Source organism: Puntigrus tetrazona, chromosome 15, assembly GCF_018831695.1.
Source record: "Puntigrus tetrazona isolate hp1 chromosome 15, ASM1883169v1, whole genome shotgun sequence".
In the NCBI taxonomy this organism is placed as follows: Eukaryota; Metazoa; Chordata; class Actinopteri; order Cypriniformes; family Cyprinidae; genus Puntigrus; species Puntigrus tetrazona.
In genome coordinates, this window is record NC_056713.1 from 5,618,214 (window position 1) to 5,635,834 (window position 17,621).

General features: G+C 36.6%; 1 protein-coding gene across 1 annotated transcript; it reads left to right on the forward strand.

Annotated features, from left to right (window-relative positions):
- The first annotated feature begins 1,514 nt into the window (after window positions 1–1,514).
- On the forward strand, window positions 1,515–13,624 carry LOC122359498 (glucose 1,6-bisphosphate synthase-like). The gene is given in 17 exon segments (XM_043259822.1): window positions 1,515–2,054; window positions 2,057–2,139; window positions 3,747–3,914; window positions 6,611–6,717; window positions 7,775–7,859; window positions 8,014–8,097; window positions 9,728–9,921; window positions 10,169–10,358; window positions 11,103–11,200; window positions 11,294–11,474; window positions 11,652–11,718; window positions 11,721–11,744; window positions 12,119–12,248; window positions 12,341–12,530; window positions 12,620–12,756; window positions 12,894–12,966; window positions 12,968–13,624. Coding segments are annotated over 17 exon segments (1,857 nt in total). The 5' UTR covers window positions 1,515–2,038; the 3' UTR covers window positions 12,998–13,624.
- The last annotated feature ends 3,997 nt before the right edge of the window (window positions 13,625–17,621 follow it).

The following is a 17,621-nucleotide window of genomic DNA, read 5'->3' on the forward strand; positions in this document are numbered from 1 at the left end:
TTGCTGTATTGTGTTGAATTTTATTAAAGATTGTTGAAGTTTATTCTGTGTTTCCTTGTTACTAAGCAACAGCAAAGTGTGACAAACATATATGATTTTATGTTTTATATATATATATAAATTATATATAAAATTTCAGAAAAAAATGTGTGCGATTGTACTTTTTGTAATTTTGTAAAAATGTTACTTTTTAAAAAAATAAATTGACAGCTCTAATAAAGCTGCGCTCCGCTGACTTTTCATTACGCCGCACATGAAATCTGATTTGGACAGGAAATACCAAGACAAAGACAGGAAAAGGATAAAAGAAAAAAGTTAGACCTTGATGTCTGAATACAAAAAAAAGGATTTAGCAGAAGAGAGTAGACAAAGGAAGTGAAAACGTCTGTTAAGGCAGACTCTGAAAGAGCATAACAATGCATATTACTGAAACTAAAAACCCAAGTAAAACAAGTAAACCCAAGTAAAACAAGTACAGTTCCATAATGCAATTAAAGTGCTCTATTTTCGTGCACAAATTTTGTACTTAATACACTAAAAATTATTATTTAGTACTTAAGATGAACATAAGATCATCTAAATGTACTGTGCTATTTTGAGACACCCTGAATATGAACTAACTTTTAACATACTTTCTTTGTACTTAAAAATGTATTAAGTTACCACTTGTGTTACACTTGAATTTACTAATGCATAAAAGATGGTTTCAAGTGTAGTACAAGTGGTGACTAAGTACACACACACACACACACACACACACACATATATATAAACTACAATAGGGGAGACCTACGGTGAAATGTCTACTCTCTCGATAACACACAACTGAAGAAGCTGTATTTCTTCACTAACTGCATCTTTAACAGACATCAGTAAGTGGCAGAGTTTCTGGCGACTTGCCATGCATCTCCACAAGCACCCACAACCAAAAAACAAGTCACGTGTCAGAAGGGATTGCCGGTGCTCCAGGACACGGCAAAAATGTGAAAAGTGAAAAATAGAAACAGCTTCCATCATCCAGTCAAAAGGTGCCTCATCAGCAATTTGTTATAGCCCTGATAGGAAGCAATGAGGAGGCAGATGAAAATAAAGAATACATTAATTCACCAAATTAAGTAGCAGAACAGTACAGCACATGCAACAGTGCATACTCTTCTATATCAATATACATATACCACAAACCTCTATTACTACCTACTGGTCGACATGCACCAAATAACACAACAGTAACTCTAAATACTACTGTACTCAATATAAAATATTTAAATAATAGCCTATTTTATATTAAAATACACATTCATTCAGTCTTATGCTTTATATGCTGAATACTTGTCACAATTAAAAGTTACAATTTAATTTGTAATTTATATTCATGATCTCTAGAAAAACAAACCTCAGAACTATCAATCCACTGAGGTTCTAGTGCTGCCTAGTTGAAAAAAACTCAATTTCCCAGCATCCCCCATCTAAACCCAACCCACCCCTGAGTTGTGACAGTTTAGCTAAAGAGTTTGATGGTCACAGCAGCTATATGCGATATAAAGCCACAGCAACACGCTTCCAGTTATAGGGAAACATTTGCACACGTGTTTTGTGACGTGACGTGCGTAAATAACGGAACTGCTTTCTGATTATCAACAAACGTACTTAGGCTAAATCCACCGATGCTAACTGCATGTGGCTCACCGGCTGCTCATGCCGTTGTTATCCTTTAAAGTGAACTAATCTAGCTGCAGCCCATTAAATGTTCAGTTATTTTCGTAGCCGTTGGAAAACGTAGTGTTTGAAACGATCCAAATGTCATTGGGTCCGTAAGCATGGACGTGACGCGAAGTACAGTACCTATTCTGACGCGCATTTAGTGTGACAAGTTTTTGTCCGTCTCGCCTTTCGTCTGTGACCTATTTGAATGGTGACGTCACGCCGTTAATCTTTAATTTCCGAGCACGCCGTGCGTTAAAACATTTGGTCGCGCCGGTTGGGAGCAGCTGGATTAGAAGTTCCTGTCTAAACTCACCCATCTGGCTCTCCGGCTAAAATGGGGTCTAATGGAGACTCAACGCAAACTCACAATGTCTCAGCAGCACTGGGGACCTGGCCCTGGACAAAGCAGTCAATCAATGGATGGCCTGGGATAAGGTGAGAATATAACCGGTTTTAAAGATTCTCACGGTGACGTTATGACTGGTGTGTGTGTGTGTGTGTGTGTGTGTGTGTGTGTGTGTGTGTGTGTGTGTGTGTGTGTGTGAGTGTGACCACGTTGGCAACCCTTGCCATTGTCAGTGACTTTATTAAGTGTTTACATATTGTTCATATGGTGTCTGCTTTTATTAGACCGTGATCATGTTTTTTTGAAATGCAACATATGTTGAGATGTTAAATGCGTGCGTTTTATGTTGTCATGACTATAAAGTGTAGTGTTTAGAGATATAAACTCTCTGTGGCATTCAGTATTACATTGCATTTCACTGCAATGCAGTGCCAACTTGAATCATTTAAATGCTTTGGTGGTACAGAGATACATCAGATGATGATGCCAGTAATTTGATATGCACCATGTCCCTACAGTTGTCTTTGTACCGTAGTACAACAGTATTCCTGTGAATTTTAGTATCATGAAATATGAAAGTAACAAAGTATATGCATCCGATTTCATTGCTGTACCCCAGTGCTCATTTAGACACATTTAGAAAGTCATGATATTTCGAGTCTGGTTTAGGTTGGCTCAGTGATGTTACTAGTTTTCCAATTCTAAAGATGCATGCCATCACCGTGTTTTGCTATGTCGAAAGGTTTTGTCTGGTCCTTTTTGACGGGTGCTTTAGTGCTATTTTCAGAATTTAAATGTTGTATTGTAAGAGTATTAGCACAGCTTGCGTCTCTTTTCCTTTCTTCCTACACAAGCACATTTAATGGTCATGTCTGGCTGACCTCATCTTGCAAATGTCAAACTCCACCAGCACTGGATGACTGGAGTATATAGAAATACACTAGAGCGACCAGCTGTCAGGTGGCGTTGGAATAAAAGATGATTGGCTCAGCAAAAATAGATGGAAAGCGGCATTTCCCTTCATGCTATGTTTAAGCGGTAGGCTTAGGTTTAGTAAATGCGTACTTTCAATGCTATTTAAACATTCTTGTGTTCACATGTTAAGGTGACTCAGCTGGTTTACATGTTGGGATTAATCGGGAGTCTGTTTTGTCTAGGCTGCAGAGATAAGATTTCAGCAACAGGAAAATAAAGGAATTGTTCCATTTTCCATCCGGACTGTTTACCAAAAATAAATATAAACAAATGTGTATGTATATGTATATCTCTAAAGGGAATGATGAAAACAGTGCTGCTCTCTTTTTTAGCTTTATATGTGGGAACATTATTGATTTTTAATCTGATCAATAACTTGCCATTTGCAGTGGCCTGCGTGTGTCTCAGAATCATGCTTGTCCTTAAAAGTTCCTCTAAATTAGGCCTCTGTATTAGGGCTGTTAGTTGATTTATGAATTAATGACTGTGAATTAATTAAATGGAGATCAAATGATTGCATATCAGTATTTGCTGGGAAAAGTACCAAAATGAAACCTTTTGGGAAGCGGTCTCAAACCTGATTCCTAAAGGCCCACAGCTCTGCAGAGTACAACTCCGCTCTAATTTGCGTATGTTTGAATGTTTTTAGTGATTTTAAAGATCTTGGTTACATATATAATTTTTTTTTGTTTAGATGACCGCTAAGTTTTTGTCTCTTTAGAATCCTAAGACATGGAAGCAGATAGAGTCTCTGGTGCGAGAGGGCCGTGTGGTGGAGCTGAGAAGGAGGTTGTGCACCAGGATGACGTTTGGAACTGCTGGATTGAGAGCGGAGATGGGGGCGGGGTTTGCTTGCATCAATGACCTAACTGTCATCCAGTCTACTCAGGTTAGTCCAGTTAACAGTATGCAGGTGACCTTGGATATAGATGAGCAGCGACGCTTCCCGTTTTAAGTGTCTATTTGATGACCTTTAATTTCTGACAAGAAATGTACATGCAGCTTATCCTGTGTTCACTTATCAGTAGATTTGTTTTGCCACCTGAAATGTTCCCATTTTGGACGCATCTTAACTCATCATAAGCAAGTGTTATAATTATTGGGACGGTAATAATTTATCCAATAAAATATATATACAGTGCCTTGTGAAAGTATTCGGCCCCCTTGAACTTTGTGACCTTTTGCCACATTTCAGGCTTCAAACATAAAGCTATAAGACTGTAATTTTTTGTGAAGAATCAACAACAAGTGAGACACAATCATGAAGTGGAACGAAATTTATTGGATATTTCAAACTTTTTTTTAACAAATAAAAACAGAAAAATTGGGCGTGCAAAATTATTATTAATTATCAATACTTTCAGTGCAGCAAACTCTCTCAGAAGTTCAGTGAGGATCTCTGAATGATCCAATGTTGACCCAAATGACTAATGATGATAAATAGAATCCACCTGTGTGTAATCAAGTCTCTGTATAAATGCACCTGCACTGGGATATTCTCAGAGGTCCGTTTAAAGCGCAGAGAGCACCATGAAGAACAAAGAACACACCAGGCAGGTCCGAGATACTGTTGTGGAGAAGTTTAAAGCCGGATTTGGATACAAAAAGGTTTCCCAAGCTCTAAACATCCCAAGGAGCACCATGCAAGCGATAATATTGAAATGGAAGGAGTATCAGACCATTGCAAATCTACAAGACCTGGCCGTCCTTCTAAACTTTCAGCTCATACAAGGAGAAGACTGATCAGAGATGCAGCCAAGAGACCCATGATCACTCTGGATGAACTGCAGAGATCTACAGCTGAGGTGGGAGACTCTGTCCATAGGACAACAATCAGTCGTATACTGCACAAATCTGGCCTTCATGGAAGAGTGGCAAGAAGAAAGCCATTTCTTAAAGAGATCCATAAAAGTGCCGTTTAAAGTTTGCCACAAGCCACCTGGGAGACACACCAAACATGTGGAAGAAGGTGCTCTGGTCAGATGAGACCAAAATCGAACTTTTTGGCAACAACGCAGCGTAAATCACCTGAACACACCATCCCCACTGTCAAACATGGTGGTGGCAGCATCATGGTTTGGGCCTGCTTTTCTTCAGCAGGGACAGGGAAGATGGTTAAAATTGATGGGAAGATGGATGGAGCCAAATACAGGACTATTCTGAAGCAAACCTAAAGTAGTCTGCAAAAGACCTGAGACTGTGACGGAGATTTGTCTTCCAACAAGACAATGATCCAAAACATAAAGCAAAATCTACAATGGAATGGTTCACAAATAAACATATCCAGGCGTTAGAATGGCCAAGTCAAAGTCCAGACCTGAATCCAATCGAGAAACTGTGGAAAGAACTGAAAACTGCTGTTCACAAACGCTCTCCATCCAACCTCACTGAGCTCGAACTGTTTTGCAAGGAGGAATGGGCAAAAATTTCAGTCTCTCAATGTGCAAAACTGATAGAGACATACCCCAAGCGACTTATAGCTGTAATCGCAGCAAAAGGCGGTGCTACAAAATATATTAACTTAATAATTTTGCACGCCTAATTTTTTTTTAAAAAAAGTTTGAAATATCCAATAAATTTCGTTCCACTTCATGATTGTCTCACTTGTTGTTGATTCTTCACAAAAAATTACAGTCTTATATATAAGCTATAGCTTTATGTTTGAAGCCTGAAATGTGGCAAAAGGTCACAAAGTTCAAGGGGGCCGAATACTTTCACATATATATATATGGCACTGTATATATATATATATATATATATATATATATATATATATATATATATATATATATAACACATGCATTGTTTTAGCAGTAAAAATTTCAGAGCAAAATTAAGCTCATCTGACAGCATAGCATATAAGAGGGTATGTCTTTGTTTGCCACATTATTTTATAACTTGATGTTACAATTATGGAAAATTAAATGATTTGACAAAATGGCTAACCTCCCCAATAATTATGGTTATTATTATATTAACACTTGATTAGTTAGGATAAGTGCAAAATGGGCACATTTCAAAAGATTGGATATGGCAAGTAAAAAAATCCACTGATAAGTGAACATAGGAAATGCTGCTTGTACATTTCTTGTCAGAAATGAAAGGTTGCAATAGACACTTAAAACAGGAAGTACCTATGCTCAAATCAGCAGTGAACAAAGTTCAAAGAGCTAGTCCACAGTCCCGGTAACATTGTCCACAATAACTAAAACAAGTTTCCAATTCCAATGAATGCTGTAAAGGTAAGATAGGACATTGTTTTCATGATTATATTCATGAAGGCTTTAAAATATATACTCTACCCTCATTTCATCCCTGCTTGCCCCTGTGTAACACGCCAAGTAAACAGGATATATAATGAAACCCATTTGATGCGTTTGTGATCAATGTCAAGTGATAAATATCGTGGCCTAGATGTTTTTATTACAAAAAGTGTCGTAGTTGTAACCGTGCACAAGTCAGATCCACAAGCTTTTATCATGTTTGCTTTTTTGTTTGAGTTCTATACAACCTTTTGCCGCTTAAACTTGCCAGTTCTTTTTTGATAACAGTGATAACTCTGCTTTTTCTTTGTTATTGTTGTAGGGGATGTACAAGTACTTAGCCAAATATGTCCCTGACCTTAAAACAAGAGGGCTCGTGGTCGGTTTTGACACTCGTGCCCATACAAGTAGTGGCTGCACCAGTGAACGGTAACGCTCTTCACTCCATTACATCAACTAACTTTATCCAAATACATGTTTATAATAAATCTGACACCTAATACACGCATCAAGAAAACAGCATATTCTTTATTAAATGCTAGTATATGCTACTATTTTATCTTTTGAATGTGCAATGTACAAATCTAAAGTACCAGAATTGATTTCAGAATGGGGTAGTGGTGGTAGTAGCAGGAATGGTAGTAGAAGACATCTGATGGTTGCACTTTGTGCTTGCCCAGGAAATTATTGGATAAGATAAGCCAACAACATGGGTTAGGTTATGTTTAGCGGTATGTTCAGGGTTAGTACCGTGTTGTTAAAAGTATTGCATTGTTTTACAATGATAAGTATATAGCACATACATGTGAAATTGGACTATTAAAAAAAAGTCCGGCCCATATCATTTTGCAAGTGAAATGAGCAAAATGCAAAATGGACCAGCAAAACAGCCTGGTGTGGACAAGAGCAGTAAGAGAAAGTTTGAGAAAACAGTCTCTCTTCCTGCACTGAACAACAGTGCTGCTATCAGGCACATGCTGAGCCTATTCGTCAATTTTAAAAATGCACTTTCAGTTATAAGAACATTGGTGTTAGAGACTGCTGTTAAGATCTTTCACTTTCGCCCATTCTGTACTGTAATTTTATGCATATATGTGTGTATTTAAACTATACATTACAATTACAGCAAATTAATAAATCGTATTAATTTAACTTTAAATAATAAATAAAGCACAAATAGAACAAATACATTGAATTATGAATTAAAATGCCACAAGACCACAGAAATCAGATAAGCACTTTACACAACCTGACATGGCTGCGGTTGGAATTAAACTACAGGTTTCGTCCGTTTAGAGAAGAACTGAGAATGGAGAAAAAAAAAACCTTGGGAGAAACCAGGCTGTCACAGATGGGTTTTTGATTCCTTGCTGCTGCTTTCTTAGTTGGGGACGCTTAATTAAATGAAGTAATGTTCAGAATCATGCTCACATGTTTAACAGTGTCAAAATATTTGTGGTGGTGTTGTTTTGTTTTTTTTCTGCAGACTTGCAAGGTTGACTGCGTCTGTTATGCTTTGTAAAGATACCCCCGTCTATCTGTTCTCTACATATGTGCCTACCCCATTTGTGGTAAGAAAATGTTCTTGATGGGTAATAATAAATAACAACAACTATTATTATTTTTATTTATTAGTATTGATAATAATAATGTGTTTACATGGGAAGCATACTTGCATACTATTCACTTCCCGTGAATAGTTTTTTCCAACTTTTTGCCCTCCAGCCATACGCTGTGATGAAGTATGGAGCTGCAGCTGGAGTCATGATCACTGCATCTCACAACCGAAAAGAGGACAATGGATACAAGGTGAGCAAAATAATCCTATTATTTATTTTTTTTATAACAGATGTTTTAAAGAGTTATCAAGTCCATTCCTGCGGCATCACAGGGCTATAAAAATTTAAATGAACTGTAAGTGTACCATAAAAGGTAACAGCCAATTATGAAAATTCTGTCATCATTTTTCACCCAGTTGTTCCAAACGAACACAAAAGAACGATGAGAACAAAATAATTTTTTCGTAATCAATGACTAAACCACCTTTGTACTGAAATAAAAATCACTTTCCTAAAAATAATCTTCTTTTGTGTTCTGCAGAAGAACGAAAGTCATACAGGTTTGGAATGACACAAGGGTGAGTAAATAATGACAGAATTGGGTGGGCTATTTTGTAGGTTTATTTTCTAAATAAAATCTTATCATTTAAAAGTTATCTGGGTGTATAACCAGGGATGCATGCAAATCTTTCAGTCTGGTACTCGTGAGAGCACATGGAGGTTTTTGCACAATTTTAATAATAGTAATAAAACATTATTTTAATACAATTGTTACATTTTTTTTAAGAAACTGTTTCTTTGAATATATAAAGAGTGCACAGGATTTTGTGATACTTTTGGCAGCAGATAATGTCAGATATTGCATTCATGGCTCTGTGTATTAACTGTCAGTCCATTTGAAAACAGCTGATGGGGTTAATGGTTTAATACATTTTTATTACTTACAAAATATGTCTTTAAGTTTCATTATTATAATTAATATCAATTTAATAAAAGTTGAACAAAATTATGTTTAGGGCCAGCTATCAAAGGTTTTATTGTAACCAAATGGTGTTTTAGCCTGTCTATTTATTTGAAAGTTGTATTTATTTTTGCAATATATTTTGAAATAATGGCAGGGGAAACGCTGTTCCCTGATTACGAATACAGAAATGGCTTTGTGTTTATGAGGCAAGATACATAAAAAGATGTCCCTACTGGGTGCAACAAATGTCTCGTTTGTATTGTTTTATTGTTTCGGTGTCATATTCAGCCAATAACAATGCACTAGGTAATTGGCCAATCAGAGTATACTTTGCTTTTTTAGAACAATGAGCTCTGTACAGCATGTGGAAAATAATGCATGTTTTCCTTTAACTGCATAAACACATTGCATTACACCAAATACACACAAAGTTCTTTTTAGCTACATCGTATGACCACTTCAAGAAAGTACGGTTTTTGGAGAGTCTTTTTTTTCTTTTTTCAACAAAACTGTTTTCTAGTTAAGTTTTCCCTATTTTTTATGTTTTGTATAAAGTGCTATTGAATAAAGGTGACTTGACAGAAACTTAACTGTTATTGAGATGACTGTTTCAGATGGTATTTTCATTGTTGCTGCTAGGGGTGCTCTAGTTGATCGGCTACCAGTCACTTTTGAATGGAGCAAATTCAATATATACAATTTATACATAATTTGGCATGATAAAAAGGTTTCAAAAAATGTATATCCGTGAATAATTCTTCATCATATTACTGCTTTCTGTGGTCGATTTATTTGTGATTGGCTCCAAAAATCCTGATCAGAGCACCTCCAGCTACTGCCAGGGGCTTTATACAGTATCTTAGAGTCCAAGATGTTTAATTAAATTATTATTATTATTTTTTTCAACTTTTTAAAGGTTTACTGGCATAATGGTGCACAGATCTCCTCTCCACATGATAAGGAGATCTTGCGTTGCATCGAGGAGAGTAGTGAACCCTGGCCGGAGTCTTGGAATGAGGACCTAGTTGAAAGCAACCTCTTACGGAGAGACCCACTGGAGGATGTCTGCCGCTGGTACATGGAAGAGCTCAACACTATCTGCTTCCACAGGTGCAGTCTCTCACCTGTACTACGAGAAAGTACTGTTAGATTTTGTCAAATGTTTATATATATATATATATATATATATATATATATATATATATATATATATATATATATATATATATATATATATATATATATATATGAAGCTGTCAAAGTGGTGAAATGTATTATTAATATTATGTATTATAAATTTTTTTTTTTTCATTGTACAATATCACAATATTGGCTACTTTTCCCCTTTTCATTGCAGAGAGCTTAATGTGCAGTCTCCCCTGAAGTTTGTTCACTCATCTTTTCATGGTGTCGGGCACAACTATGTCCAGAGAGCCTTTCAGCAGTTTGGCTTTCCACCTCCCATTCCTGTTCCAGAACAGAAAGATCCAGATCCAGATTTTTCCACTGTCAGTTGTCCTAATCCTGAGGAAGGAGAATCGGTTTTGGTAAGATTCTTTCTTCCTGTGGAAGAATATAGCACATGCAAACACAATTTCTACACACAGCAAATTTACAAATATTTGTATACAAAAAAAAAATGTCCTATAGAGCTTAGTGAATTCAAATGTGGTGCTGTGATAGGATGTCACCTTTGCAAGAATTAAATGTAGATTTTATTTTTTCCTACTATTGAGGTCAAAGCTGACCCAAAACAGAATTCCAAACGTCCGCTGCCATTTAATATAGCAAAGACTGTTGCTACATGCAAGTCCCTCAAATACATGCCATGCGTCATATGGAGTGGTTTAATGCACGCCTTCACCGGTTTTAGCAAATGCTAGGAGAACGTTCTCCTAGCATTACCAAACTCTACCCACAAAGAAGAGTTTGGAAAAGGCTGTTTTTTTCTAACATGGTCCATAAAGACATGGGTCATGAGCGTGGAGAAAAAAATTGATTGGCCTGCAAAGAGCCCTGATCTCAACTACATGGAACCTGTCTGGGATGAACTGGAATGGAGATTGTGAGCCTGGCCTTCTCATCCATGCTCTTCTGAACGAATGGGCAAAAAGAAACACAGAAACACTCCATAATCTTCTTGGGCATAGTCCTCTTTTTGCAGCTATAGTAGCTTCCAAACTTCTGTGTATTTATGACCCCCTTGATTATGATGCAGTGGGGAGGTAATACAGTACTTATTAATAATTCAGACATAACTAATGACTCGTGTTGGACCGGCTTTGTTTTAGGAGCTGTCCCTTCGTTTGGCTGAAAGAGAAGAGGCCCGCATTGTTATGGCCACAGACCCTGATGCTGATCGCTTGGCTGTTGCAGAGCAGAATGACAAGTAGTTTATCTCATGTTCATTAAAACCCAGCACGCCTGAACTCTTAAAGTGAATCATGCGGAATATAACTTATGTCCTATGTTTTATGGGCAGTTGTGGTTGGAAAGTGTTCACGGGGAACGAGTTGGCTGCATTGCTCGGCTGGTGGATGTTGTTTAACTGGAAGGAAGCGCACCCTGACCCAGCAGATACAGAGAGAGTATACATGCTGGCCACCACCGTTTCTTCCAAAATACTTAAAGCCTTTGCACGCATAGAAGGCTTTCATTTTGAGGTTAGTACAAGTCTTAATTTGAATTATTACTAAGGCTCAAAAAGCCAAGAGTTCTTTGTTGTTCTACTTTGAAAACTTGAATAAAAACTAAGAGTAATAATGATACAAAGCCACTGCTTAATAGTTTAACTTCTTACCGAACTCTGGTATTTTTTACTTTGCTCTCTGTTTTCTTAGGAAACATTACCAGGCTTCAAATGGATTGGAAATAGAATCCACGAATTAACAAAAACAGGAAAGGAGGTTATTTTTCCTTTGAAGAATCCATTGGTAAGTGCCTTTATCTGCATAAACTGCCCTGTTTGTTCCATAACAATAGTAGGATGGTTTAGACCAGGGGTGTCAAACTCAATTCCTGGAAGGCTGGAGCCCTGCAGAGTTTAGGTTCAACCCTGCTAAAACACATATATTATGTATGATTGAAGTACTTGATTAGCTGGATCAGGTGTGTTTAATTAGGGTTGCATCTGAACTCTGCAGGGCTCCGGCCCTCCAGGAATTGAGTTTGACACCCCTGGTTTAGACGGTTCACCCAAAACAATTTTTCAATGTTCCTAGAATATGTTTGTATTGTCATCCATTTGAGCGTAAAAGCATATGTAGAAGAATGCTAACGTTGTGTCTTCCCTTTATTTTGATGCCAGGGTTTTTGTGTGGGAACATGGTTCTTGATAAAGATGGAGTCAGTACAGCAGCTGTTGTGGCTGAGATGGCAGCTTATCTACACACCAAAAACCTCTCCTTGAACCAACAACTAATCAACATCTATGAAATGTATCTTTTTGCTATTCTATAAAATAAATCCGATCCAGTTTTACTTTGATTGCACAGTAAGTGTTAATCGTTTGCTTCATTGTCGTACCTAGATATGGCTATCACATTTCCAGAACGTCCTATGTCATCTGCAGTGACCCACCAACTATTCATAGAATATTTAGCCGTCTACGCAATTTCGGAGGTCAAAGTGTTTACCCAGAATCATGTGGTGACTACTGCATCGCACACATCAGAGATGTTACCACTGGATATGACAGCAGTCAGCCGGACAAAAAATGCGTATGTCAAAGCGGTTCTATAGGTCTTGATTTTAAGTCAGCGGCACGCAGTTTGGTTGGAATAAATGTTCTTTTAACATCTCTTTTTAGGTCCTTCCGTTTTCAAAAAATAGCCAAATGGTCACATTCACATTTCAGAATGGCATTGTTGCAACACTTAGGACTAGCGGGACTGAGCCAAAGATCAAGTATTACACAGAATTCTGCGCAACACCAGGGAACGGTTTGTATCAAAATTATTACATTAATGATATCTTTAAACGTGCATTTGATTTAGTTTTCAGTTAATTACACATAATTGCAAAAGTGCATATTATTTATGCACTCTACCTAATTTTCCAAATTTTTTACAATTCTTTTGCAGTGATATCTCGAGTCTGGAGGAGGAGTTAAGGAAAGTGACTGCTGCTCTAGTTGAAGAATTTCTAGAGCCCGACAAAGAACAACCTGCTTCGCAGATCAGTGTAGCTTAATTTAAATAGTGGTAAGATCATTGTCTTCATGGGCATCCCGTGTAAAACCAGTCCCAATGGCCTGTCGGTGAACTGTTCCGTTAGCGTCGTTTTATTACTGTGAAATGATTCGAGGCATAATCACCTCACGGCTCTCAAAACAAAAAAAGTAAACATTATTGATTTTAGTGGTTTAGATGGGACAAAAAAATATTGTCATGATCGTTTTGTTATTTTGCAATCGAATGATTTGCTCAGAGACAGAAAACCTCAAGGCTTTGATTTTTATTTGTGTAACGTGTTTCTAGAGCGTCACATTACTACCGTAACATCTGCTGTGTTAGGGCCACTTGCTGTAGTTCAATGTTTGCTGGTGTACAGATTTCAATATCACTCCGCGTAGACAATATGGTAGACATGGTCTGCTCGTTTTTCTCAGAGGTTTGGCTGAGAGCTGTTGCTGCTACCTTTTATTGCTCTATGAGCATGTGTATTTGTTGTTCTCTTATAAAGCTACGTCCATGATGTATTTATATCTCTATTTCTGTTGATGCTCACTCCCTCTATATAGTGTTATACGCATCGATAATCAGTAGGCAGATGGCACAGCACCTTGTTGCTCCCTGATATTCTGCTGGCTTTGTCACGCTTTGGGTAATAATGGAAGAGTCAATGTATTATTTTTGAAGCTTTTGATTTCTGCCTTGTTTGGGCATATTTGAGCTTTGTGGTTCATATACTCAATAAATCAAAGGTTCGGTGTGCAAGTCTTGCATTCTACCAATAGATAGAGACCAGCGGAAGAAAAATAAACATTCCCTCATTAGTCATTTGGTTGCTTAAACCACCAACATAAAAGAAAATGGGGTAAAAAAAAGCAGGGGTCCATTCTTTGCACCTTGCTTAATAGGTCTGAAATGATTTGAAAGATGCCAGAAAACTGATCTAATTTGGGTCTTCAAACAAATTTGCAGATTTGATTCAAATATCAATACACAAGCCCTTTGCGGGGAACACTAGAACGTCTTCATCCAGATGTTTTAAATCCTAATCAGCAATGCAGCAATTGACCAATGCCAAGACAGCAATGTAATGACATCATATCATTAAAAAGACGCTTGACAAATTAACAACCTTTTATAAGGAAACTGCCAAGTGAACAAAATAAATGTTATTGTCGCTAAATTAAATGCAGTGTTTTTGTTACTCAGTTATTTTCATTTGATTGACATTACTGTATTGTTAAAAAAACTATTCATTTAATTTTAACTGATGAAGATTTGCATGCGACAGATCAAACTCAATCAAAATGGCTCACCATCAACCCAATCCCATAATAGCTGTCAGCACTCAAATTAATGCACGGCACAGATTAACTGTAAAACATGCAAGACTCCAATTATAAAGTTATTTTTTTCAGTGTCTATAGTGTTTTCAAATTATTTTGTAATTATTTTATTGTCATTGGATTAGCGCGGTACTCTTATAATAAAGTAACAGTGGCTGGGACAGATTTTAGGCATCGCTTAAAAAGATGAGATCTAATCCTGTTTACATGAAAGGTTTAAGCTTCTGGACCTCAATGACAGAATCCACAAGATAAGCTATGAAGAACCGACCAGTCCAAGATCATGCCAAATCATAAACGATCAAATCTAGCTAACCAAGTTAGCAGTGTATGAAGAACGGACCCCAGAATAGAAATGCTGATGGATGTATTGTTGTACAATTTTATTTCCTATCAGTTCTTTAAAAAAAAGATTATAGTACGAAGTTCAGCTTTTCCAAATGCAATAATATAACTGTCCTGTTTTCTCCCTTAATGAATTAGATTTACCCATGTCTCTGTATTAACTGAATTTGTGCCATTAATGCCCTGCTGTTTTGTTTTACTGTGTCGAAAAATATCCTCAGAGTGCTAAAATTTTATCAAAGATATAATCTTATTCAAATCCTAATAAACATTCATATAAATAAATGTGAAATATTTTAGTGTAATACATTAATATTTGTGTTGACCTCGCTGATCGAGAAGGTCAAATAGAGTATCTGATTAACTTTTTTTTTGGTGAAAACCAAAGAAATGTGTTTTGTTTCTACATTATTGTTTCAAGTAAAATATTTATTTGCGGTGTGACATTCCTTATTGTATCTGTGATATACACCCCTTCACAAATAAATAGTAATATTTTTTTTTATGTGTTGTTACTCCACTCAAGGAATATAGGAGAGCAGTCTTTAAAATCTGCACAATATTCAGCATTATTATTAGGTCAGTTGGCTAATGGCCGTATTATATTCCCATTTCTACATTCAAACTGTTTGAAATGTGTGGATTAAGTCATTGGTTGTTAACCAGGGAACCCACTAGATGGCAATAGCAAGCTTCCACACGAGCTTTAACATTTCAATCATGTCTGCACTGAAATTAAAAGCAAAATGACATGAAACGTGGTGGTGTTATTATTAATACAATCACCAGGCTTTGAAATATTTGGTCAACAACTCTTCTGCAATTTTTTATTCCTTATAATCCTGTAGAAAAGGAAGACATGGCTGGATAATTACATGTTTCTACTCACCCTGGTGTGTTAAAAAAAAGAAAGTAAATATGAATGGAATATAGATATTCATATTTTGCTCATAATGTTTTGTATTTTGTTAAAAAGTACATTATTTATTTTTTGAAAGCCAAAGCCAGCTCTGAAAGGATTTTCCAGACTATTGTCTAATGAAATTGCAAATCGTGTTTTCAATTGCATTTTCCATGTGTGGACGCATAAATTGTGACATAATTCAAATGCAATCTTGCATTACCATTTATTTTTGCAAACGCGCCATGACTGCCACATTTCAAATGAAAAAGCAACGACCCCAGAAAATGTCTATTTCCCGCTTTTTTTTTAAAGCTTCTCTCACAAACCATGCTTCTGTGGCTCTCTTCGACGGCCACTGGAGGGAACCCTGGGTCTACGCTACGCAACAGCATTCTCAAACACTACTGGCCACTACGAATATTTGGTTATGCTATTCGGCCTTTCCAATAGTGTTTTTTCGTGTTCCAGGCCTTCGTCAACAAAATCTTCAGAGACATGTTGAATCAACATCTCATTACCTCCTGCATACACATGACATCATGGGTTCTATCAAATAGAATCACCAAACCCACCTAAAAAGCTTTTTTAGTTTTATCTGACAATGAAATTTCTGATAACTGACTATGCTGAAGTTTGTTTTTGGATGAGCAAGGACAATTTCCCAATCCTCCCAAACAACATGTGGTGATGTAGGGGCTGTTTGACTGTTGTTTTAAGGACCCCCAGACTCAACTATTTTCTTCAAGTCTCCAGCTGTGGTCATTGAATAGAGTCTTTACAAGTGTTACAAGTTTTTCCACAAACGTGATTATTTAATTAGAGTAATTAGAGTTAATAAGGTTTTAATTTTATAAAATGTCTAACCTTTTAAGGATACCAGGAAAGTTTAGACCATAAACAATAGGGTTTACAAATGGTGGTATAACAATAAATTCTAGTGAAAGGATAACAGCCAGCTCTGTAGGAATTTCCCCATTCACAAACCGACTCAGTGTAAGCTCACAAAATAGAGCAACTGAGAAATTTAAAAGGATTGCTATGTGTGGAATACAAGTTTGATATGCTTTGCTCCTGAAGTCTTGTGAGCTTCTTTGACAGATTATAAGTATTTTAACATAGGAATATAATATAAAAATCAAAGGAATAAACATTGTAATTGTTACAGTAAAGCCATAAATATTATTAATATCGTTCTTCACACAAGATAGTTTGACAATTTCATAGTTGTGGCAGTATACCTTAAACAATTTGTCGCCACACATTTTCAGTCTGGCAGTCAAAAGAGCAGCAATACCAACAAAAATCATTGGATAGAGCCAGGCTATAACTATTAAAAGAGTTAGAAAACGTCTGGTAATGATGTTGCTGTAATGCAAAGGTTTACTTATTGCAACAAACCTATCAAATGCCATTAGCATTAATATTGTAAGCTCATAACCTGCATATGAGTAAATGACAAAACTCTGTATGAGGCAAGCTTCATGGGAGATTTGATGTGTATCATACAGCAGGTCTGTCAGTAACCTTGGGAAAAAGCCAGCAGTGCCATATACAGAGTTGATGGACAAACATGAAATCAAAATGTACATGGGTTGGTGCAATGTCCTTTCCAGAACTACAGCAAGAATAATAAGGACATTAAAGTATATAACAACACAGTAAAAATAAACCCCAAACTGAAAAGAGCATATTTTATGCACCCAAGATTTTCAAACAGCATGAAGTAAAAATATGTTCCATTTCCCATTTTACTCACACAAGAGATATTTTCATTGACCTGAGGAAGAGAGAAAGCGACATAATTCATATAATTTTGCCATGTTGATGAAATAAATATAGATTAAATAATTCAATTACTGGAAAGAACAGTAATAACAGTCTCAGAAACGTTTCAAACATTATAAAAATACCTTTTTGATATATACTATGGCATGAACATTATAGCACATTCATAAAAGAGCAGTTAATGAGTTCTGTTCTGTCATCAGCACACTTGGAGATTTTATAGTATCTAACATGACTCAGGAGGCCTGCTTTGCATAT